Raw genomic sequence first — 24350 nt, 5'->3', positions numbered from 1 at the left:
ACAGAATGGTCACTGCCCTCCTGTGTTTATGTACAGTAATGTTGACATCAAAGATACCTAAGTGATGGTTCCCTTCTCTCCGGGACCCACAGGGCTACTTTTTATTTGTAACAGACATACCAAAGTGAAGAGCACTGGAGGGGCTCTGCAGGCACAAGGTCAGGCCTGGAGGAGTCTCTGCACTAGCCTGTCCTTGCAGGTGAATGTGAACGTGCTCACAGGTCTGGAGTGAACTGAGCCTGTCTGTCCCCTGCTCTCCTGGGGTCAGGTCAGCAAGGTGTGGTGTCAGATGCATGAAGCCAAGAAAGCCCCAGCTGCTTGGCAGGGCTGTTGTACCAGGAACTGGCTTTGTATGGGTCATGGCAAGATCCAGCTGGAGGGGTGGGGGTGTTCCTGGGCACACTGCACTGGCCCGGAGAAAGGTCACAAAAGAAAGGACAAAGCAGCCCGTTATGGTCCCCGCCCCCTGCTCCCTGAGTCCTGTCCTTCCCTCACCCCAGGCCAAACACCCTGCTCTGAAGTTCTAGGGTACAAGTTCCAGGACCCAGGTCTCTGACCTTAAGAGTTCACTGGAAGGCACTTCAAGTTTCTGGCAAACAGAAACAAAACTGCTACTGAGGGTTTGCTAGGCTGCAGGCACTCTGGCCAACAATTCCTGTGATCTTATGAACCTGTTTCCATTATTGTCCCCATGTTGCAGAAAAGGAAGCTGAGACCTAGAAAGGTCAAAATAGTCACCTGAGGCCACATGGGAAAAGTTAGTGGGATGGGGCTGGAAACCAGGGTGCTCGACTCCAGAGCCCAGATTCTTGCTGCCCATTATGTCAACTGGCGTGGTAGGCTGCCCATAAGCCCAGGCCTAGGGCTGGGTCAGGGAACGTGTTGGGGAGGTAACTTCAAGGTTGCCCACTGTGAGGGCCTCAGATTGGGGACAGGGCACACCAGCTGGTAGGTCAGCCAAGCAGAGAATGAGCCTTATGCACATAGGAATGGAAGCAGATGAATTAGAGTCCACAGAAAGTGGGCCAGGGTGGCTACATTTTCTCTGGTTGGTTTTCTTGACACCTCTGGGCTCTGGGATTGTTTTCGTAAAACACAAGAAAGCTGAAGAGGGCCTTTGCTCTCTGCAATGCTCATTATTTCCCTATTAGAAGATGCTCTAAAGGGTGCATTCCAATTAGTAGACATTAAAGCAGAGGAAGGCTTGTTATGCAGGGTATTTGAAGACATTCCTCTCCCTTTTTCTTCTCTATTTCTTAACTGTCAAAAGCTGCCCAGAACTGTGGCTAACCAACAGGTAGCAGATGTAATTACTCATATCAGGACAGACCTCCACAGGGGTCTGAAAGGAGCAGGGGGAGGTGCAACTCTCCAGAGGATGTGGTGGGTTTGGCCTGCTTGGCATCAGCTACAGTTTGAGTCTGAATGTCCCCAGAAGCTTGTTCCCAGAGAGGCCACACTGGGAGGTGGTAGACCCATGGAGATGTGTGGCCTTTGGGGAGGTTTAGATCATTGGGAACAGGCCTCAAAGGGGACATTGGGACCGTGAACTTTCTTCCCTCTCTTTCATTCCAGGCCAAGAGGTGAATGGCATGCTCTGCCACACACTTCCGCCATGTTGTACTGCCCTGCCACAGGGTCAAAGGCAACGGGGTCAAGTGATCATGACCTGAAGCCTCCAGAACCATGAGCAAAGATCAATTTTTCCTTTATAATTTGCTGATCATCTCAGGTGCTCTATTCCAGCGCCAAAGAACTACTACAGTGCCCTGCATGCCCAGAAGCCCTCCCCATTCGACATGGTTTCTGTCATGAGAGCCACCTCCACCCATACCCTCCCACCATGAGAAGGCCCAGATCTGGCCAGTCACTGTCCCACGGGGCCAAGTCCAGGTGAAGGGAGTCCCTCACAGCCTTCCCCAAGGTCAGCACATAGCGAGTCCTCTGCCGGCTGGCCCAGCTCAGCAGGGAAGTGGCAATGACACAATGAGCTGCCGTGGCAGTCCTGCTTCCTGGGCCCCGCCACTGCTGTCCTGAGCGCCTCCAGGGTGTTCTTCCGGCCACACAAGCTCACGGCCCCTCTCCACCTACCCTCCATTTAAGATGGACATGTTTCTGGCATAGCACGTGAAGGGCTGGACTAAGATGGCCCTGGACTTAGACTGGACAGTAAGGGTCTGACCCAGGGCGTGTTAGGGGTGAACTACAGCTGTGAGAACCGCCCGGCTGCTGCCTGTGCTCGCTGCCATTCCCTCTCAAGGGATACTCTGCTGTCCCTCTTTCCTGATCACCCTTCCACCTGCCCAGGCACCCTCTGCAGGAGGCATGTCTTGGCTCAACGGCCCCCAGGCCCACCCCAGCTGCTGGGGCCCCAACCCCGGCCTGCTCCTGGCTGGAGCTGCTCCTCAACCCACCACCGAGTACAGTGCAGCAGTCACACAAAGAATGTGTCTGTTTCCCTCCAACCTTTAAGTTTCCCCAAGGACAACAGACAAGTCTTAGACCAGAAAGATATTGTAGTCCCTGCTGAACCTGGGAATGAGGAAAACCGAGACACTTAGTCAGCTGCCAATAAACCCAAGGTCATAATCCTGTCCCAAACAACAGAGAGGGGCCTTCCCTGAGGACCCACTCCAGGCAGCCTCTATCCAGTCATCAGGACTCTCCCTCTAAAACAGGGCTGCTCCGTCTCCTTCCCAGCGCTAGGTGCAGAACAGAACCACAGTGCTCCCTGCCCTGTGTGCACCCAGCCTCCACACTGGAGAGCACGCTTCTCAGAAGCAGGCATTTTCTCTGCCAGGTGCATCTGTTGTCCCCAGGGCACAGAAGGTGCTAGATATATTCTGCTGGTGGCCCAATGGAACATAGAATTGAGTGGTTGAAGGAACAGACTTGCAGAAAGAAGCTGGACAGCTGTCCCTCCCAAGTACTGCCTGACCTCCCGGTGCCAGCAAAGTGTGTGGGAGCAGCTCAGGGGACACAAGAGTAGTATCCTTGAGTTCTTAACACCCTCAAGAGGAAAAGGGGTTTTACTTAACTGTTTCAATTCAGGGAGAAGACCTACACTTTACATAACAAAGATGGAACCCTTTTCTGGAACATTTTTGCAAAATATCAACTTTTTAAAAAAATACATCTATATTTTTCAGTTGGACAAAATACCTTTATTTATTTTATATGATGCTGAGGATTGAACCCAGCACCTGGATGTGCTAGGCGAGTATGCTACCACTGAGCCACAACCCCCCAGCCCCAAAAGGTCAACTTTTTTCTTTTTTAAAAAAGGGGCAATGAGTCCATTCACCTCTTCGTGTGCTCCATCAGAGTTCAGTTTTTCCATGATGCCACAGAGCCGAGGGCATCAGTCATACACTGTGGATCAATAACTTCAACTTGAAAAAACGTTCCAGCCTCAAAGGAAACAGCACAAAGAAATCACAGTCTAATAAACCTGCCACTCTCCTCCTCACCAGCCCCATGGCTCAGCTGACAGGGCGATGTGCTCAGGTCTGCACTGACTCCACTTGCATCAGGGGTGCTGGCCACTCCTCCCACCATCCCCCTGGGCCTGGCTTCTCTCCTCTCTGGACCTAGCAGCACACCTGGCCCATTGCCTCACCTCCTTGCCCATCCCACTGACATTCAGGACTGGTTCACCTCTTCCTCTAGGAAGCAACTTTATCCCGCCGCCACCACCACTCGCAGATGGAGTCTCTCCTCCTCCCCCAATGGCTCCAGCACAGAGCTCAGATACAAATAATAAGGATGATGAAACTCATAACAATGGCCATCGACACTGAGCATGAGCTGTCCTGCAGGCACTGTGTACTACGTGCTCCAAGTGTGAAATGATTTTGATAATTTAAGTCTCAAACCACTTTATGAGCTTTGTACCACAATCTGCATTTTACAAATGAACAAACGGAGGACAGAAAAGTTAACTTCTCCAAGGCTTCAGATCTCTCAGGGAAGAGCTGAGATGTTAACTCAGGAAGGACAGATTCCACAGTAAGTGTCTGATCCCACAGTCGAGGCTCTTGCATCTTCTTCTTGGGGCAGCACAGGGTATACCAACTGACAAAGCATCCCCTAGAGGTTGGGGACTCCACAGCCATTATTTGAAACTTCATAATGATCCTACAAGATGGGCGACACTGCCCTCGTGGTGTACAGGAAGAAAGTATAGACCAAGCAGTTTAACACGGCGGGGAGGGGGGGGGGTCAGCACTGAAATCTGTTTCTCCCCAAAGGCTAGGCTGTTTCCATGACATCACACGACCACCCGTCTCCTCACACCTATGCAGAAAAAGGATCAAAAATAGAGAACAGACCTGAAGGACAACACGGCTCCCGAAACTGTTTACGACAACGAGACTAAGAAAAATCCTAAATATTGAACCAAAGGAACCATCAAAGAAACCATACCATTATCATATCACTATGTCACCCATACCCCGCAGAGGGCGATTTTGACATACGGGTGGAGCAACACGAGAAAAGATTCATGTCAAATTAAATAGGTCACAAAAGCTTGTAGATGATACCATCTAAAGAGAACATGCACAGAGGAAAACCAGGCAGATGTTAATTCCAATTGTATAACTTTCCTTTATTTTCCAAATCTTCTATAATGAGCATGACTATTTTAGCATGTGTAAAAGTTTTCTTTTCACTTTTCTCCCTTAAGAAATTGGCTGTTATCAGCCAGGGCCAAGCCCTCACTTATTTCCATCCTGGAAATGGACGCCACTGAGCTCTGATTAAGGGTAATTCAAGCCTTTCAAAAGTCCAAATTGTCTCTGTTGATTTTTTTGAGGCGAATAATTACGTTTTATACTAAACTTATTTGCAGCTCAAACACAGCTCAAAACCTTGTTTTGATTACTTGTTTAGGGAAAGAGTAACGTTAGAAAATGCCTAAGAATCACATTTGCATGATGGGTGATGAGGCAGGAAATTAAAGTTGGGGGAAAGAATTAAAAAAAAAAAAACAAACCCTGAATATTCATCAGCATGGAATCTAAGGCCTCCCCTGCAGTCACGCTCAGACCCAGGGAAGCCTCCTCCTGCTGCAGTGGCCTCCAGGTCTCCAAAGGCAGGAGGCGCTGCAGCCAGGGACAGGCTCTGGCTGGCCGCAGCTGGGCATTCCCTCTGTTAGAAGGAGCCTGCCCTCAGGAGGGTTCTCTTTCCTCCTACAGAGGCAGCTGGCGTTTTTCAGGGTCTCCCAGGCACGGGGTCAGTTTGGGGGAGGCACACTGGTGCTCCGCATCAACAGAGGTCAGCACAGAGAAGCTGGCTGAAAGTCGTAAGGACAATCGCCACCTCCCCTTGCTGTGGCTTCCTCCCAGCTGGGCCCTGACTGACTGCAGGCACTGATGGTCCTGGCAGAGCCAGTCTGGTCCAGGTCACTCTTTCTTAATTAACCACTAATGATCAACTGGATACAGAACGACAAAGGAGCAATTCCCAGAGCTGAGGATCCTGTCCTCCCGTGAACTATGTTCTTGTTTGTTTCCCTGTTATTTGTCAAAAAGAAATGTCTGATTTTAGGATGAAGTGAGAAAATACAGAGGGGTCAGGGGAGAGAGAACACTATCTCACCATCCAGAGAAAGTCTTCCAGTTTTATTAGAGGTTGCAAACTGGCATTCCACACAAGTTAAAAAATCTAATTAGCTGCCAACATTAAAAAATAGGAGGTTTGAACATTCAAATCCAGGTTTCCATCAAAACAAGAAACAAAGCTGCAAGAGTGGGCAGAGTCTGAAATTCTGCCAAGTGGGCCCAAGGCCTGGGAGGCAGCTGGCCTGGTTCCCTTCCCATTAAGGCCCTGCAGATCCGTGGGCTCGCTACATTTGGTCTAGATCTTTCCATTTATTTTCCTATACTAACATACACCTTTAAAGGGTTTTTGTTTTGTTTTGTAAGTATAAATTCTCATTAGTTTGCTTTTCTCCCACTTTGGTTCATTTAGTAAATAACTGAGCTGACATTTAAGACCCAATCATCCTTTTTAATGGCTGAATAACACACATCTTCCTGGATTTTTCTACGATGAGTAAGCACTGCTTCTTGAGATACACTATTTCATATTCCACTAGACTGTCCACATTCCCTCCTTTGGGAGGACTGCACCTCTTGGCTCATCATTAAGCTCAATGTGTATCTTGTCAAAGTGACATGCATCACTTCCAAGCAGAGGTTTTTAGAGCCACAGCATGGCTGCCATCTTCTCCCCTACCTCTTCCACAAGAGTGACAGGCCCCAGCTGGGGCTGCCTCTTCACTTTGGAACCTGATCATGGCTGACCCATGAAAAACATGTAGCATGAGCAGAAAGTAAATCCATTGTAAGCTACAGAGACTTGAGGATTATTTATCATAGCAGCATAACCTGGCCTAGGCTAATACACTAAAGTATTAAGATAGCAAATAACTAAAGACACTAAATAAAATAATTTTAAAAGGTCTGGCCAATAGAATGCCTGCTGGTCCATTATAGGAGGGTCCAGGTTGGCACTATAGAAAACATACCATGCTTCATGGCTAAGACAGAGATGGTTATTTGCATCAGGGGGGCCCAAGAGAGGAAGAAAGCAATACAAAAAGTTATAGCATAATAGTTTTCTAAGCACAACTGGCCCAGCTTTCCCAGGACTGAAATGGGACTGGGGTCTCTGCCTCTTTCTCCATCCTCATACACTTCCATTTTTCCATCTTTTTTTTTTAATTGTCTGGTCAGTCAAATAGACTGGACTTTGCACCCGAATCAGTGTGCAGCAGGCTACGGTGCAACCAGGGTTCTTATCTTTCTTATTTCTGGGTGTCAAGACCAAAAAGATTACTGTCCTTTTGACTAAATCATCAATGTATGGTGATGATCCCGAGACACAGATCCTCGGGGCACCCTTATCCTGACATCTGTTGAGCTGACCGATATCAACAGCTTCCGTCTGCTTTTGCTCTGTGGACCTGCCATACCTGGTTTCCACGTGCTTGGTGACCCATCTTCCTGCTCTCCCTAGCCCCGCATTTCCACCCGAGCCCTGGTAGCCGAACAGCCACACGCCAAGCCGCACCATGCCCCATGAGATGACCCCAGGGCACCTCCCACAGTGTGGATCAGTTGCACATGCTTTTATGTTTGGATAAATGCAACCATCTGGCTGTGTTTTCTTTCTATCCGTTGGCGTCTTAGGAGATTCATCCACATTGGCTGCATGTAGGTATAGATTTCCATTCTCCTTGCTGTCTGGGGTTCCACTGTGTGAAGGTACCCCAGTTTATTTATCCATTCTTCTATGGATAAGCATGCCACAGTTGTTACTGTGCGCTTATTTATGTGGTTTGTAAATATTGGTTTTCAAGTTTGTAACTTGATGGTGACAAGAACCTAGGCTACTCGCTCCTGTCATCCAATCCTCAACACATGTTTGATCCACACAGGGGAGAGGAGAAGGTCTTGCTATCAGCATGCTTCACGATGGGAACCCCACAATTACAAGGCCTGTTCCAAAAATCAGGTGAATATAACTGATGTATTATTCCCTCTCACCCTTCAGGATTCATCAAGCCCCCGTGCTCTTAGTAATCACTGTCTTTTAATGCCAAAAATGATATTGAGATGTTATTAATATTAGTTTGCAGGGACCAGAAGTCTCCGGCTCCCTTATAGCAAGTCCCTTACCAAGACTAGCTGCCCAGGGAAGGACCTAAGACAGAACAGTATTGTCTTCAGGTTACCAGCATATTTAAGAGAAACTTGCCTGGTAAAATATGCACTGAAAGAAAAAAACAAAACAGTCCTTTGCGCAAAATGGACCACAAGCTAATCAGGGGGCCTCCCAGCCATAGAGTCAGCCTTGGGCAGCCCGTGCTCCACTCTGAGGGCTCATGTGACCTCTGACAGAGACAAGCAAGAGAAAGTCACTGCACTGCCCGGTGGAGACAGACTGGCTTCTGGAGGCTGAACAGGACACATCCTCTTTTTCAAATAATCGGTCCAGTCACACCTCTGAGACGAACTTGGACACGAGTCTCCCCTAGGCAGAGCTGCACATTGGCCTGCTCGTTCATGTACTAAGTGTTACTGGCAGGTGGTGGTCAAGGCCCTGAGGGAGAACAGACAGCGCGCGCTCCTGGAAGCCAGAGCGCCCACAACACGTGAGTAAGCCCAGCATCACCTCACAGTGCCTCAGAATGTGACAATGGCTATCAAGACCGCTTTAGGGGTGTTGGGGACAACCTGGGGCCTGGAAGTCAGGGAGGAGTCAGTCCTACAGATACTGGGAAAGACACATTGCGAGACGTGGGGCCAGAGGGCTGCGAGGCCACAGACAGCAGACCTGGACAACAGACATGTCGCTGCGTCTTCCTGACCAATGCGGCTGTGCCCTCCTCTCCCAAGACTGGGCTAGTTCTGCCCACCAATGCCCTCCTGAGGCTCCAGCCCTATGTGCAGGTCCATCTCTGCACCCCACAGGGTCTCCTGCCTAGTGCTTCCCGTGCTGTCCTGCAGTTACCGATTTGAGCACTTTCTCCCATCCAAGTCAGAATCTTAGGGAGGACAGTAATCACACCTTTCATACTATCCCCAGTGTTAAATCAAAGCCTGACACCACTGTCTAATCTCAATTCCATAGTTTTAATTAAGTTCTCTTATGCAAGATTCTAGCATTGGGGGAAACCGGACACATGGGTTTTTGTTGTTGTTTTTTTTTTTTTTTTTTTTTGGATACCAGAGATTGAACCCATGGGTGCTTAACCACTGAGCCATATCCCCAGTCCTTTTTTTGTATTTTATTTAAAGACAGGGTCTTGCTGAGTTGCTTAGGACCTCAATCAATTGTGAGGATTGAATTGACAATCCTCCTGTCTCAGCCTCCCAAGCTGCTGGAATTACAGGCATGTGCCACTGTGGACAGCTCAGTACTGTTTTCAAAACATCTTGTGAAGTAAAACATAATACAGAACACACTAGCAAATACAATAAATAAGGAAATGAATGAGCTGATACATAAGTAATACAATATTTAAGACACCATCACCTGTAAGACTTGAGCAGATTTCAAAGACGTTAAGATTTGAAAATGATGCACATCTCCCAATCAAAAACAGCTGGGTGTCGTCACTTCTCCAGTGGTCTGGGGTGCCAGGGTGGTGAGCAGCTGCAGACACCCCCCACCCCCAACACACACACACCTGAGGCCAGGCCTGCTGCAGGACTCAGGCCCCCTGGTGGTGAGGGCGGTCAGGGTATTTATTTGGATCCTCAAGGTAGAGCATGGCGTTGAGTAGAGAGACAGGTTCACATCAACTGCCACCTTCACTCACCATCACTGTTATCCCTGTTGTCATTGTCATCACACATGGTTGCCATCATTAGTTCCTACTGTCTCGCCCTTCTTAAGGCGGCTCAGTTAAGAAAGAGGCGGCATTTCCCTCCTGAAAACAAAGCTGGAAGGCTGCCAGACCTAGGGCTATAGCTCAGCTCTGCTGCTTACCAGTTGTGTTACCTTGGCAGGTTACTGCACCCCTCTGATCTCAGCTTACCCATCTGTAAACAGAGATGAAAATACTTCTCATGATGTGGTGGCAAGAAATCAGAACTACCTGTATGAAGGGCTCAGCATGCTTCCTACTACCAGGCCATGCACCTGTTTCCCTGTCCTTTCCTTATAAATAGATGAATGCAAAAGTGGGCGAGGAAAGGCAGACTAATAATGTGACAGTCACTATGCAGCTAAGCCAGCTGCCAAGAGCAGCCCGTTTCCCTTCAACTTCCTCTGGTAACTGAGGCATTCAGAGCTGTCGCCCTCTGCACCTGCCTCCCATCCTCCGGCCACAGTGGACCGACCAGCAGCATCCTCCCCAGAGTGGAGGCCCCTCAGCCCCATCCCTGCCACTGTGTTCTAGAGCCAGAACCATCCGTCAGGACAGCAAATGACACATTTCCACCCTCCTCTCTCAGCCACCATGCGGCTGCCAACTCAGCTGCCCTTCCAGCTCCAGACAGCTGGAGCAGTCTCTCGGGTCTCTCTACCTAGAAGCCCAGTGAGAAGTGGGGTTCACAGACTCCCTGGTCAAGGCTGCAGCGGCCCAAGGAGATGATCCCTCGAGGTTGGACCAGGAGGCCGCTCTGTACTGGGAAGAGGGTGGAGAAGCGCCGCGCCCAGCACAGCCCACCTGTGCACTGCAGGACCAGACCCTGCTTCCCAGAGCCCCACGCCTGGGCTCGTCCCGGATTCCTTCCCCCAGAACAGAGAGTTGGGGGGAGGCCCACAGGGACGGGGACGCAGAGGCTCCAACACCACATACTCAGAAAGTTCCCCCAAGCTGGGGAGGCACTACTCCCCACCACACAGAATGGCTTCTCTAAACCCAGAAATACAAGAGTTGCCATTCCCGTGCTGTGCCCTGGGGAAGGCAGTCACCGCATGTGCCTGAGCTGCAGGAGCTGATGTCTTTCTCTCGCTGTATCCCTGGACCCCAGGACCATCAGCAGCTGAGCGGCAGCAGCCCTGCAGTGGGGCCCCGGCCCAGAGCTGCAGCCTCCAGCTCAGGCCTTCCAGCTTCAGTGAGCTCCAAGAGCAAGGGACAGGCGGGCCCTGGCGTTCAAGGTTACATCAACCATCCCCAGGGCTGCCAGGCCACCATGTTTCTGAGCACTTAATGACCACACCCCACCTATACCCATAACTTCTTGGGCACACGCTATGGCAGCTCCACTTACTGGGTCCTTCCCACTCAACGACCAGCCGAGTGCTGTGCTAGGTGCTCCAGAGGCACCTCCAGCGGAACGCTCATGCAACCCGTGGGAAGTAGCGCCCCCACTGTAGAGATGACAACATTGTGTCTTTAGCACAATGACAGAAACTGTCACTGAAGGACGTCTAGCCACCAAGCGAACTAAGTGGCAGATCCACGATTTAAATTCAGGCTGCTCCCGTGCACATCTGAATCACAATCTCACGAGCCCAGAGACCCTGGCACATGTTCCCGCTCTGGCACATCACCTGCTCCCCTCCCGGGGCAGCTCTGCATGTGTAAACCACCCGAGGCCTTGATCACGGCAAGCTAGGTAAGTGAGTGGGTGACTGGACCCACGGAGAGAGGAATAGGTGGACACCCAGACTCCTCCGCAAGGCCTTCAACGACCCAGCGCCTGGAGCCCTGGGCCTCACCTCCCCTCGCTCTGCTCTCGTCACAGTGGCCACCTGCTCCTCTAGAACACCATCTACCACAAGGCTGCGCTTTGTCCCCTCTGCCTGCAAATTCCTCTTCTATTCAGTTAACTCTAAATCATTTGGGAGTTAGCAGATATCCTCAGAGCATCCCATCCTCACCCCTAGTCTAACTGGGCCCAGGCTGACAGAGATCTGGGATCCTGTCCGTATTCCTTCCAGAGCAGTCTGTGAAGATATGCTTGTCTGTATACCATTTCTACCTCCGTGTGTGGAATCTTTCTTCTCTGATAAGATACGGGCTTCAATGGGAAGGAAGAAAGATGCTGCTGCTGCTGCTCATTGCCGTGCTCCTGGGATCCCCCCTTCAGTGGCTCACCCACTGGAGAAGTTCACTTCAGTCTACTACCTGACACCCCAAACCCTCTAGCTGATGCTGAGCTCACTCCCAGATATCCCAGTTGTTGCAGCAGGTGCGGACTCCAGCGTCTTGAGAAGGTAAGGACATTATGGGAATGTCTGGGGATCACAGCTGGATGCAAGGCCCCCTAACCATGGAGCTCTAGAGAAACCAGTCACCCTGGGACCACAAGACAGCAAGATGCCTGAAGCAGGTGAGCCTTTCAATCAGGGCTGGGCCAATCACAAGCAAAGAAGAAAGCTGGAAGAACCAGTGAGGAGACTGAGGCATGACCGAAGCTGAACCTCAAGGAGGAGGGTTTGGCAGGGGCTGAGAGAAAAGTTGAAAATCAATCCAAAGACAGGACTGTAATGCGATGAGTGCACTGGGCTACACGAAGGTGGGAGAATAGGAGTGGAGAAGATAAAGTCAAGACAGCCAACCTGGGTCCCTGCACTAGAACATCCACCCACTCACCCAGCCAGCCAGCCAGCCAGCTTACCTGCTCTGGGTCCTAGGGTGGCAGTGTTCTCAGTGGTGAGCAAAACTGACACACAGCTGTGCCTTGGTGGAGCTGGCATTTTACTAGGTGAACAGAGGGTTGGAGTGAATGGCACCTCCTAAGTTTGCCAGTCACAGCCTCCATGAGGTGCACACTAAAGGTCCCCAGGCTGAGGAGCTAAACATGGGAGTCATGAGATGACAACTCATGAAAACCCGGGTCCCCCGGTTTTGAGCCACCTTGGCAGGGAGTGTGAGTTCTGCTGTGTGCCCACTCTCTGGGATGCCCGAGCTTGGGGGCAAGTTTTTGTCTCTAGGCCAAGTCTGCTGGCCACTAACAGCCCAGACAGAGCTCCTCCAAGGTATGCAAGGAAGCAGGGGGTGGTCAGCATCTCTGCTTCCTGTACTGCGAGGCCTTAAGATGGACTCCTGTGTCCCCACTTTTAATGCTGTGATTGTACGGTGAAGACAGAGAGGGGCCAAGGTTCATTTTCAAGATCTGAGAGTCAACACATTTTTCATGAACTTATACACTTGGAAAGGGACCTCAGAGGTTGGTTAGTCCCTCCTGTAAGGAACAAAGGTCACGTGTGGCTGAAAGAGAACATCTAACATCCACAAAGAGGATTTACCTGCTTCCAGATCTTGGAATAGCGGGTGCCCAGGTCAATATTTGATGAGACCATCCTGCCTCTGAACAGCTCTGCTATATCAAGCAGCCAGTGACCAGATTAGTCTCTACCATTTACAATTATATCCCCAGGACCTAGCCCACGACAGGATGGCAAGGTGACCAGATGGAAAGATAGGCAGAAAGATGAAAAGACAGAGGGACAGGCTGGTAGACAGATGAGCCAAATTTGTTTGTGCCCACTTTCTGTCCACTGGCCTTCGTTCTGTCCTCTAGAGACTGTTGGACTTTGGGTAGGAAGACAAGTGGTGGCACTTTTGAGCTATGCATGTGACCTTAGGTGAGTTATTTACTACACATTCTGAACATCTCTTTTTCCACCTCTAAGATGGAAAGATGCCCACAAAATGCCAGGTTCTTGAGATAATGAAACCTGCCTAGCACAGCAGCAGCTCAGCCAAGCAACCCCTTTCTCCCAAAGATTGTGGAGCTCAGGAAACAAGAGAACAAAGAATAAATCTCACAAAGTTCAAAGATGAGCAAGAGTTGAAACACTCAACAGGATTCCTGTTCAAAGAACTCCTACAAATCAGCACGAAAGCACTGAACCATACAATAGAACAGGGAAAGGACATTAATGGGCAATCACAAATAAAAATAAAAATGGTGAATGAAAACATAGACATGTGCCCAACCTCCATAAGTAATGACAAACATAAATTCACAAGTCAATGAAATGCAATTTTTCTCTCTATTGGACAGTGAAGATGTAGAAGATGGATAATACCCCATGTCAGCAGGACACGAGGACAGACCACTGTGCTGCCTTGCTCATGTGACTGAAAACTGGTTCAGTCTTTTGGGAGAGCAATTTGGCTGGGCCCATGAAAATACGAAATGCACACTCTACCTGAACATGTCCACCCCGAGCATTTCCCCTCGAGCCCTGCCTATGGTGCATACAAAGAGGTCTGCACAAGGACAAGACTGACAGTTTTGTTTGCAGGGGACAAGAAATGAAAACCATCAACCACCCCTCATGCTGAATGTTCACATAAACCATGGGTCCTTCTCACCAGGAAGCACTCAGCAGGAGGTAAGAGCAAGGAAGAGGGAGGTGTACCTAACAAGGAGAAAAGCATGTGCCATATGATCTAACTTGTGCCCCAACATTCAGAGGTCCAAGCAGAGAAAGGGTTTCCATGCAGAGAAGTTATTGCCCCCTGGAGACCTTTGGCAACGTGTGGAGATGCCCTGGATTCCCACTAGCAAGGAGAGTGTAGTGGAGAGATGCATAAATGTCACCACCACTTTGGGCTGGGGAGCTGCCAGCAGCCCATAGGCATTAGGGGATGAGTGCTTTGGTGGCCTATCCAAGGACGGCTCTTTTGCTGGTAAGAGCATCCTCAGTGCCCACTGCGCTGCAGCTCTAGGACGGGGGTGCCCTGAAGGCCTCACACCACCCACACACTACGGTCAAGGTCACCCGCATGGCCCAGACTGTCCAAGCCAGTCAGACTCAATTCCAGGACCGTCTCAGCTGTAGGCAAGAAAGAGGCCTTTTCCACTGGAGATAGCTGAGGCCAGGAGACGTCTGGAGTTTCCCACCAGCATCTACCACTACAGCCTGGCTGTGAACACAGCCAACTTTAAAGACACAGGAGACAGAGTCCTGAATTTGTGCTCCTCCAAATCATGCTACCCCTCTGGTCTTTTCCATTAGGTCAGTGAATGTCAGCGTGAGGACGGTCACCTCATGAGTCTTGTTTAGAACACCAGGGTGTCAGCTAGCTTCCAACACTTCTGATGTAAGGTGCCCTGAATGTGAACCGGGTGAGACGCAGGCACACCCTGCTTGAAAGGATGTGGGACTGCTCAGAGTCCAACCCTACAACCAGCCCTGAGCCAAAATGCAGCTCCAAGAAAACCTGCCCATGAGGGAACAAGCACAGGAGGGAACTGCACGGGCCAGCACTACTTGCTACAGCCCAGGGGCTCTCGGCTGTGGGTATTCTGGATCAGGCCATTACTTGCTATGGGGCTGCCCTGAGCACTGCCCATGTTCTAGATGCCAGTGGCACCTCATCCCCTAGTCACCCCCAGTCTAGTGGGGTGACATCAGACAGGCTTAGGCAGGTTTGTAATTACCACTCCTGGGGAAGCAGGCATCTAACGTGACTCTGCACAGGTGGCCCCAACTTAGTCCCTAGCATAGAACTGTCACCAAGCACATGGAGAACCTCAGAAACAGGACAGAAACAGATGTAGATGACCATGCCCAGAAACTCCAAGACACAACCTGGAAAACTGTTCCCTCCCCTTCTCACTGACTCCACTCTAAAACAACTTTTTTTGAGGAAAAAAACAAGGTCAATACCAATGCCCTCCATCTGAGACTAATTTTCTTTTCCCATCAAGTTAATGTAGAGGATATTGGCATATGAATTTATAGCAATTGATTTTTTAAAAAGATATTTAAAGTTATTGTATCAAGAATAAAAATATTGCTAACCAATTAACAGTGATTTTAGATCTGTACCAGAATAATAACTGTCATTAAAAAGTCCCAGGTAAGGGCTGGGGATGTGGCTCAAGCGGTAGCGCACTCACCTGGCATGCGTGTGGCCCAGGTTCGATCCCCAGCACCACATACAAACAAAGATGTTGTGTCTGCTGAAAACTAAAAAATAAATATTAAAATTCTCTCTCTCTTAAAAAAAAAAAAAAGCCCCAGGTAAGGGGCTGGGCTTGTAGCTTGGTGGTAGAGTACTCGCCTTGCCTGTGGAAGGCACTAGGTTCAATCCTCAGCACCACATAAAAATAAAGGCATTGATTGTATCCATTTACAACTAAAAAAAAAAAAAAGTCACAGGTGAATATTAACAGGAGTGAGCGGGCAATCATGCCAGGGAATGTTTGTCCACCATGCAGGGATCTGCCAGTTTCAACCAACTCCCATAGGCAGACAGGCTCAGGCTGTCACATCTGCACGTGGCTCAGGCTTCCAGGAGAAAAAAAGTGCCCCTCATGCTTCAGGTAGTCCTTTCCCTTACCAGAAGCTAAGAGAAGAAAGTCAGCAGCCAAATAGGAAGAGCCAGCCATGTGAGGAAGGCATCCCACTAGACAGGGAAAAAAGACTCAGCCCCTTGCAGCCTGCTCCCGTACAACAGGCACATGGGGAGTCAGGAGTTTGTTGAATGAGTAAGTGACGGGCAATGACCCCATGCTCCTGGGATGTACTTGTCCTGTGGCAGGCTTTCTGGGGAAGAATGAGGGAGCACACCCTCTCTACCCTGGGCTTCTCATCTCCCCACAGGCTGCTGCAAAGGGGCAGCTTCAGTCTTATAAAACGGAGGACAGGAGAACCAGAGCTGTCCCCATACTCTCTCTGGCAGCTGTCCTGAGCCTGGCTGCCTGGCAGGTGACAGTTGTGAGAAGAAGGGAACATCTGGCCTCACTCGTACAGGAAGCCTAGCTCCTCATAGAAGCCGCACAGGGAAGGTGGCCTGTCACATCCTCTGCCCCAGATCTCCCTCCTGGCAGGAGAAGCCATCTGCCTGGGTCCTAACCAAGCCTCCTTACCCAGCCTTATCTCCCTCCCTGGACAAGCAAGACCCTGTCCTGGGAGGTCAGACATATCATTCTTCTGCTCAGTCACCAGGCCAGACAGAAGGGCTGATGGCCCCAAGTGCTGGGCTGCAGTGTACCAAACACAAATACCAGACTTCCCGCCCGGAGCCCTTGGGGCTGAATTAGCTCCACTTTGAAATTTAAAAAACCGTCTATTCTTCTTGGACAGAGGGTCAAAGAAAATAGAAGCTTGTCCTTCTGATGCAACGTATTGTAAGATGCAACGTATTGTAAGATGCTGTGTATGGGTACAAAACTCCAGAGAGTGGCAGGGGACCCCATGATCGTGACTCTGGGACAAGCCTGCTGAGCTAACAGGAAAGACCATCTCGGCCACTGCGAGGGTCCTGCTTGCTCCCCGCCTTCAGGAAGCTGTGGTGCCTCCGGCCTGCAGAAGGGCCAGCTCGTGTACACTGGCACAGCTGCTGCCAGCCTGGGGCTCCCCGACATCTGTCCCCACAGCACAGAGGCAGGCAGGAACCCTGGCTGCCCCCACCCCATGTTCAACAAGACCGAACCACCTCAAGCCACCGAAAAACAACGAGCCAGGCAGGGACTTTAGGTGGCGGGGCAGCAAAGACCAGCAAACAAGAGAAAGATGAGAGGAGACCAGAGCCCGCTGGCTGTGACGGGGACCCAGAGAGAGAAGCTGCTGAAGGGAGGCAGATTAATTAACAAGTCACTCTGGGCTTTTCCTCTCCAGTGGTGGAGGGGTGACAGGACACAGTCACCCCTGGGGAGGCCCCACTCCAGCCATGATGAACGAAGTGTGGTGAACACAAGACGCCTCCGACGCCATCTCACATTTCGCCCGTATTTAGAACAGTGGCCACCGCCACTTAAGAGCAGGACACACACAAGTGTCCCCGGGGCCCTTGAAGCCGCAGGATGAAGGAAGAGGCCCTGGGCAGTGGTGCCAGCACCTAGCTGCCTGGCACCTGTGCCAGTGCAGGTGCTGCCCACATCTGCACTTACAGCACAGGGTTGCCTCTGCGGCACGGAGAGCGACTCTAACCCACTACACTGCCTCGGAGGAGCTCCTGCCTCCCCCTTCCTCTTGTTCCTCAGCCTCCTCGATGGAGGGATGGGAAAAGTTGGGCAGGGGGCTGGGCAGACTCCGTCCCATTTGGAGGTCACTAGGCTGGAGCTGTGGTGGGAAGCAATGGCGCTGGAGCTCAGGGGCCCCCAAGCCCACCTCACTGCACTGGAGGAGACTGAGGCTGGAGGGGGCACGATCTGGACTAGACACGGGAGGCGGGGTCTAGAGTCCCCGTGCAAGGCTCGTTCCTGGGCCATGTGGTTGGACACCTGGAGACAGAGGCTCCGCCTGTCGATTGCTTACAAAGTTCACATCACTTTCTCAAATTTCCAATCACTGAGCACAGCTTTCAAAACATGCACCCACAAAACACGCCCACGCACGCAGAAGTGAGCACCACGCTTTCTTCAAACTCCTCTGCTCTGTGACTTCAAATCTTTAAGCCCGAAAGAGTCTCCACTCCATCAATTTCTCACATTCCCAGGGACCCATCAATTCCACACTCTGATCTTTGCAGCTTTCTCTCCTGTGCGAATATTAGCTTGTCACCAGGATCAGCTGCCCATGATAGCTGTGACAATGAGCGATGAGTCAATAACAAGGTGGGCAGAGGCCCTGGTTGGGTAATGGGAACAGCCCGGTCCCAGGGAAAGGCACTCTCCCGGCGGATGGCTCTGTGGTGGGTGGCAAGCTTCCTGGAGGCGGCAAAGACAGCTACAAAGCAGGAACCTGGGCATGACCCAGAGGAAGTCATGCACCCACGGTGTCACCCGGCTTCACCTGCCACACAGGGACGGCAACAACAGTGCCCGGCTCACAAGTAGTGGGAGCAAGGGACATCAGGGTGCCATGGAGAGATGCTGGCCGCCAAGCGCCAGCTCCCTCTGCCCTGGCCTGCTGCTGCCTGCTGGAGCTCCCGTCTTCTCGCCAGCCCCCAGGGCCCACAACTGGGGCAGCCAATGTGGAGCTTGGATAAAGCAGAGGTTAACTCAAGGTTCTGGACACAGGAGCATGCCCAGAGACATTCAATAAACGGGGAAACTCTTCTCATGCCACTTCTAGGATTTTCCGAATCACAAGGCAAGTGGTTATTAGCTCTGAGGCAATGCTCACATAGAAGCCACATGCCACACACTGTGCTCAGCACCTCAAAGGCCGTCACCATACTGCAAGGTGGTCATGCTCTGTCCTTCCCACTGTCTCCTTTCTGCAGACAGATGTCACTTTACTCAGTAGCATCTGCCAGGAGGGGTCCCAGTCTTCCTACAGACTGAGGTCTGCAAGGGCAAGGTCAAAGCCAGGTCTGGGTCGCCACTGGCTCTACAGATTTTAAGCACATGCCTGGCATACAGCAGGCCCTCATATCAGCTTGCTCGCATGAACAAAGGCATTAGACTGTGAAATAAAATATGAAATTCTTTCTGTTGGGAAAGGCAAAAGCAGCACAGAGAATAATGGCAGCACCTATGTTCAGGGGAGGGAGAGACTTTGATGTCTTCTCCTTTTTGTTTTGACCCGTGTTGGGCTCTCCCAGGAGCCCTGAGCACTGCAAGAACAGTGGGGGCTGATGTGCTGCAATCCTGAGAGGCTGTGATGCTTAGCTGTGTGGGGCACAAAGTCTTGAAGACGACAGTAAGAACCAAGGCAGACGCTCCTGTGGCTACACAGGCATGCAGCACAGGCGCCAAGCTGGCTGGAAAGAAACTCAGACCCAGAAAGCCCATGTCTGCCTCAGTCCACAGCCTGCTCTCTTGTCTACCCTGCACACAACAGACGCAACAGGGAGGCCCAGGCGTGAAGAGGCACCTGCTGCAGCCTTAGAACTGGTCCTTTCCCCCAGATCTCGACTGGTACCTGCCGGGCCAGAGGCTTCTCACAGCCCGCAGTAGTACAGCTGTGGCTGCGGTTTCTACGTGTGACCCAATTGTTTCATCTTTCTGTGAGCGAGGAATCCCATCTCTCTGTGAGCTCCACACCAGACACACAGACAGAGGCTTGGGTGAAAGAGGAGGAGGATGGAAAGAGGACTGGAGAACCCAAAGCCTGAAGTCCAAGGACATGACCATCCTCTGAACCATGGGCACCCCACAGGGCCCACCAAGGCTGTGGTCCATTATTAATAGGAAAGGTAACAGGTCTTTCTGCACCACACTGACCAAGGCCAGTGTTTCTGGCAGCTAAATGCAAAGGCTGAAATTAATTCCACACAGAAGACAAACTCCAGCTGCACTTATGCTAACCATACTTTTCAGAGGGAAACACCCGAGGGCCCAGGGAATGAGTGTACTGAGGTATTACTCCACACCAATTCAGTGGCTGTAATATTTGCTGAAGAAATAAATAGGGGGACTGTTGGAAAGTCCAAGATGCCTTTACAAACACTTCAGTTGGATATTAACACAGACCTCAAACTTGCTTGGAAGTCAGGGTATTTGGAAAATAAGAGCAAATATTTGTAAAGGTATAAGCTAGAAATTTATTAATTGCAAATTTAACTGTCACGTAGAAGTGACAGAAAAGCAAGCCATTTCTGTGTATTCACAGAGAGAGGAGGAGCAAGCCTGAGCAAGATGAGGTAGTAGGCTGCGTTTTGCTTTCTTTTCCATTTCACTGGTTGCTGCCCCCCCTTCTAACTCAGGCTCTGGCCTACTAGCAGCTAAACACTAGCTGTCCCAGCGCAGAAGAAATGGGCGAGAACTCAGAACTGGCAACGCCCACTATCAATGCTACTTTTGTTCTGAAATTTGGTCAAGTGCTGCCACTGCTCACTTCTAGCGGGGGCTGGCACACACGTTGTCCCCGAGGACACAGAGAACAAGCCTTTCTTACAGAGTCACGCTTGCCCCAGGCAGCACACTACGCTCCTTGCCAGGACCCTTCCTACTGAACGTACCTCCAGGGCTCTTCCACAACACGGGCTGTGGGAGCTCAGCAACCCCAGGCTAAGGGTGAGCACCACGGTTTCCTCCATGTTTAGGAGTACAGTTTCTAAGCCATCCCTCCAGGCGGGCTTCCAGGACCTGACGTGGCTCAAGCGAGATCCTGAGGGAGCGTCCCTGAGAACATCTATGGCCAAAGTCTTCATGGAGGACCAACCCTGCTTCGATACCTTTCTAGAGAAAACTGCCTCTGGGACTCAGAGGGTTGGATGGATGTGTCCGTGCACCGCAGACACAGTGGTCCCACAGGAAGGTCCAGGTGTGGCTGCAGGTGTGCCCTCCACCTTCTGTTTAGAATGAGGGCCACTGTCCCAGCTGTTTCTAGAATTTTTTTTTTTTTTTGTACTGGGGATTGAACTCAGGGGTGCTTTACAACTGAGCCACATCCCAGCCAGTTTTATTATTTTAGGTTGATAAAGGGTCTCAACTAAGTTGCTCAAGGCCTCTCAATTAAGTTACTGAGACTGGCTTTGAACTCGTGATCCTCCTGCCTCTGCCTCCCAAGCTGCTAGGATTATAGCCATGTGCTGCCGTGCCCGGCTGTTTCTAGGATTTTTAAAAAGCTTGATCTATCCCTCAGACAGTAACCCACAAGCTCTGCCGACCAGTCAGAAATTGCTATTTGGACTAAAAATCAAAAAGATCACTGGACAAGACACTTCTCTGTGCCTTTGTTTCCTCATTCGTGAGATGGGGATAATGAGAGCTTCTCACCTTGCAGGGTTGCTGTGGACTGAATGAGCGCTATTTTACAACACATGCATGAAGCAGCAGAGGTGGCTACGACTTGCAGCTATTATTTTTATTATTAGTCTTTAATCACATTCTAGTTATTCTTTCCTGTCTCGATTTTTTGCTGTTTTCACTATTGTTTATTTAGTATTTTTCTTTAAGCGGACTCATTTCCTTTCTACCTAAAATTTATTTTAAAAAGAACATCACCATGGCAAATGGGAAAACAGACTTGTGTCATAACCAGAAGGCAAATATAAAAATAAATACAACAAAAGCAAAGCAACGTAAACTCAAGCCTACTCTGGCCACAAGCACTGACCCCCAGCCTGCCTGGGGACCCTAAGATGAAAGAGTCAGGGCGCAAAGCAGAGCCTGTCTCCTCCAGGCACATGGATGCTGCAGTGCTGCTGGGGGGTAAGGGCCTCTCCCTGCAGGTCTGAGGGCCCCCAGAACCTTCTGTGCAGGCGCCATGTTCTAGGTCTCACTGTCCAGCACACACATGTATTAAATGTCTGAAACATGGTTTGTGTGACCAAGGAACCGAATGCCTCGATTCAGTCTGCTTTAGTTAATTTAGACCTCAACACTCACACATGGCCAGTGACGGTCCCCTGAGGAAGCTGCACAGCCAGGCTCTCCACACCATCCGCGTCCAGTTGGGGGCTAAGCCCTTAGTCTCCTTCCAGGGAGGTCTTGTGAAATTAGGCAGTGATTTGTCATGGAAATGTAACAGGTTTATTTACCAAATTTTTTATTATTGGTTAATCAAAAGTCCTAGGTAGACATTGCTTTTAGCGCTCTTTCTGAGGAACTAACATTTTATCACCAGCACTGGAATTATCCAAACAGCCATGTTTCCATTTTTCACACTGGCTGCCTGGAAGCTCTCAGGAAATTTAAAATCCCATAAGAACCACCGTGTTGGATCCCGTGATAAATAGACTTTCCACTTCCCTTCTAAGCTCTCTTAGATATTTGTTCCTTCTCTTTTTTCTCATCCTTTTATGTATGTTTTTTCTAGAAATTATCTCAAATCTTTTGAAATTAAATGGCATGCATTTTTTTAATCCTAAAACAAATAATTTCCAATGGTGCCAGGATTTAAAGGAGTCCTCTGCTAGCTAGCATCAGTTATATAAAAAACGCTGTGCAAAATCATCTGAAATGCTTCCAAATATGCTCCGATTTTGCTCCTGAGGCACCAAGCAGACATCGTTAGCTAAAAAGAGAACAATGTGTGCAAGAGGTGCTGTTGGGCCTGCTCCAGCCTCAGGACAGGCTCCCTGAGCCGGGGGCGTGGGCTTAAGCTGCTCTGGGTGATGAGGGAGCTGCCGAAATCTGGGCCGCAGCCTGGTGTGCCGGCTGAGCCATGCCCTGGAGAGCTCTGGAAACAGTGAAGTGGGGAGAGAGTGGCTTTAAGGCCACTGTGGCCACTGTGGGAACAGTCTCCCAGGCAACAGCAGATTTGCTGTGCCCATCTCACTTCCTAGCTGACTTTTAGAAGCTAAAATCTCTAGATCACTTCATGGGATGGGGACAGGGGAGGGGGGGTATGAAAGGTCAAGGAAACCTCTCAAGTGATAGCACGTTTTAATTTTGCTCTAAGATAAAACTGCCTCCTTCACCAGGCAACACCTCCCAGCATTCCAATGACTGCAAAGCAGAACTTGAAGGTCACTCAAATGACCCACTTTGGGTGGGTTTTTAATTTTGTTTTTGTTTCTTTTGCTTTGGGGTAAGAAGAGGATATTTGCAAGTCTGACATATCTGGTTCTCTTTTTAAACCAGAGCTGAGAGCATGTCATCAACACTCAGACTCTCCCAGTACATATGAAAAGTGTACCGTCGCCCAGCTGAATGTGTAAACTAAAATGACTTTCTTGTGCCAGACTCCAGCTCACTGTCTCTGAGATTCTAATATGCACAAGTCATGCTTTTATATCTGAGACCAAACAGGGCAATCGTCTGAGAAGGCAGGAAATGAAGCACCTCTTCCTAATCTCACAGCAGTTTCACAAGATAAGTGCTGCCACTTCCACTTAGAGACAAACAAGATTTACCTAAGGTCACAGGACTTAAGCCAGGGCTCCTATTTGCAACTTCAGGGTCCCTTTTCACCATCCTGCTTCCCTGGAGAGAGGTCAATTCCTGCTAAGAAAAAATGGCAACCCTACCCAGGTTTCCACAGAGCTCAGGGGAGTCAGAACTTCACTTCATGAAATCACTGATTTAAGAGGAGAGCAGAAGCAGGAAGCGGCTCAAGAGCGGCGCTGAAACAAGCTGTTCCGGAATCAGCAGACACGAGAAGCTATTGTCAGGGTTCAGGGTAAGAAAAAAGTCTGGAAGTAGACAGGGCTCAGAGGGGCATCGGGAAATCAGAGCAAGGAGGAAAACGGGGTCCTCCTGACTGCAAAGTCACCGCCAAAGCAGACAAGGGTCTGCAGACCTAGAAACCCAAGCATCTCCTGGAGAGGCCACCTCTACTGCAGGGAAGCAGAGATGTCCACAGTCTGAGCTTGTCAAGTCCCCCTTGCCCCTTCTGTTGAAGACAGTGGCCTGGTTTTCCTCTGGGCCACCACCTCTCCCCTTTCTCAGACATGAGGTCAAGGTCAGTCCCAGCATCAGCCACAGTACACGAGCAAAACTGGGCCAGCCAGGAAAGTCTACCACCCAACCCCAAGGTTCAGGAATGGACCCGAGATCCCAGACAGACCAGTGAGCTGAGGCCCAGGACCCCGCCAAAGCCTGGGGCTGCTGGGAACTCCCATCAGCCGCAGAGACCCAGCCATGCTGGCTGCGCAGCAGGAAGAGGAGGCAGCAGCAGGCTCCTGACCCCAGGCCAAGCATGCCTGAGGCCCGACCTAGCCCAGGACTTGTCACCACCACACCAGCCAACAGATCCCCACGTCTGCTCAAGCAGCCTGAGCTCAGTTCAGCAGCTGTCACCCTGGGAGACTCAACTGGCACGAGGCTCTCCCCGACTCCTCCTCACGGACAAAGGGCCACACACACTTCCTCAGGGCGGCTGGAGGGCTGTGGCCTCCTTCCTACTACAGCACCCCAGCCCCAAGGGGGCTCAGCACCTGGTTAACAAACAGGGCTGGCGTTAGAACCCGGAGCTCACCTGATACACGTGGAATGCATTTGCTGCCTTGCCGCGGAGGAACACCGACGGGATCCAGACGTTGATCAGCGCCCGGTTAGATCTGACCAAGAGAGATCACACTGTCACTTACAGAAACCAACAAGTGGCCACTGTCACTTACAGAAACCAACAACTATACAGAAACCAGC

General features: G+C 50.5%; 1 protein-coding gene across 1 annotated transcript in view; it reads right to left on the bottom strand.

Moving 5' to 3' along the window:
- Nucleotides 1-24350, bottom strand: part of SNX29 (sorting nexin 29) — a 388450-nt gene that overhangs the window by 77935 nt on the left and 286165 nt on the right. Inside the window, exon 18 of the mRNA XM_081298376.1 lies at nucleotides 24181-24262. Within this exon, the coding sequence (XP_081154502.1) occupies nucleotides 24181-24262 (82 nt within the window). The remainder of the gene's footprint in view (nucleotides 1-24180; nucleotides 24263-24350) is intronic.

The sequence above is a fragment of the Spermophilus citellus genome, assembly GCF_964194105.1.
Source record: "Spermophilus citellus genome assembly, chromosome: 6".
Classification (NCBI taxonomy): Eukaryota; Metazoa; Chordata; class Mammalia; order Rodentia; family Sciuridae; genus Spermophilus; species Spermophilus citellus.
Note: the sequence above shows the minus strand (reverse complement) of the source record. Positions and strands in the feature narration are given on the sequence as shown.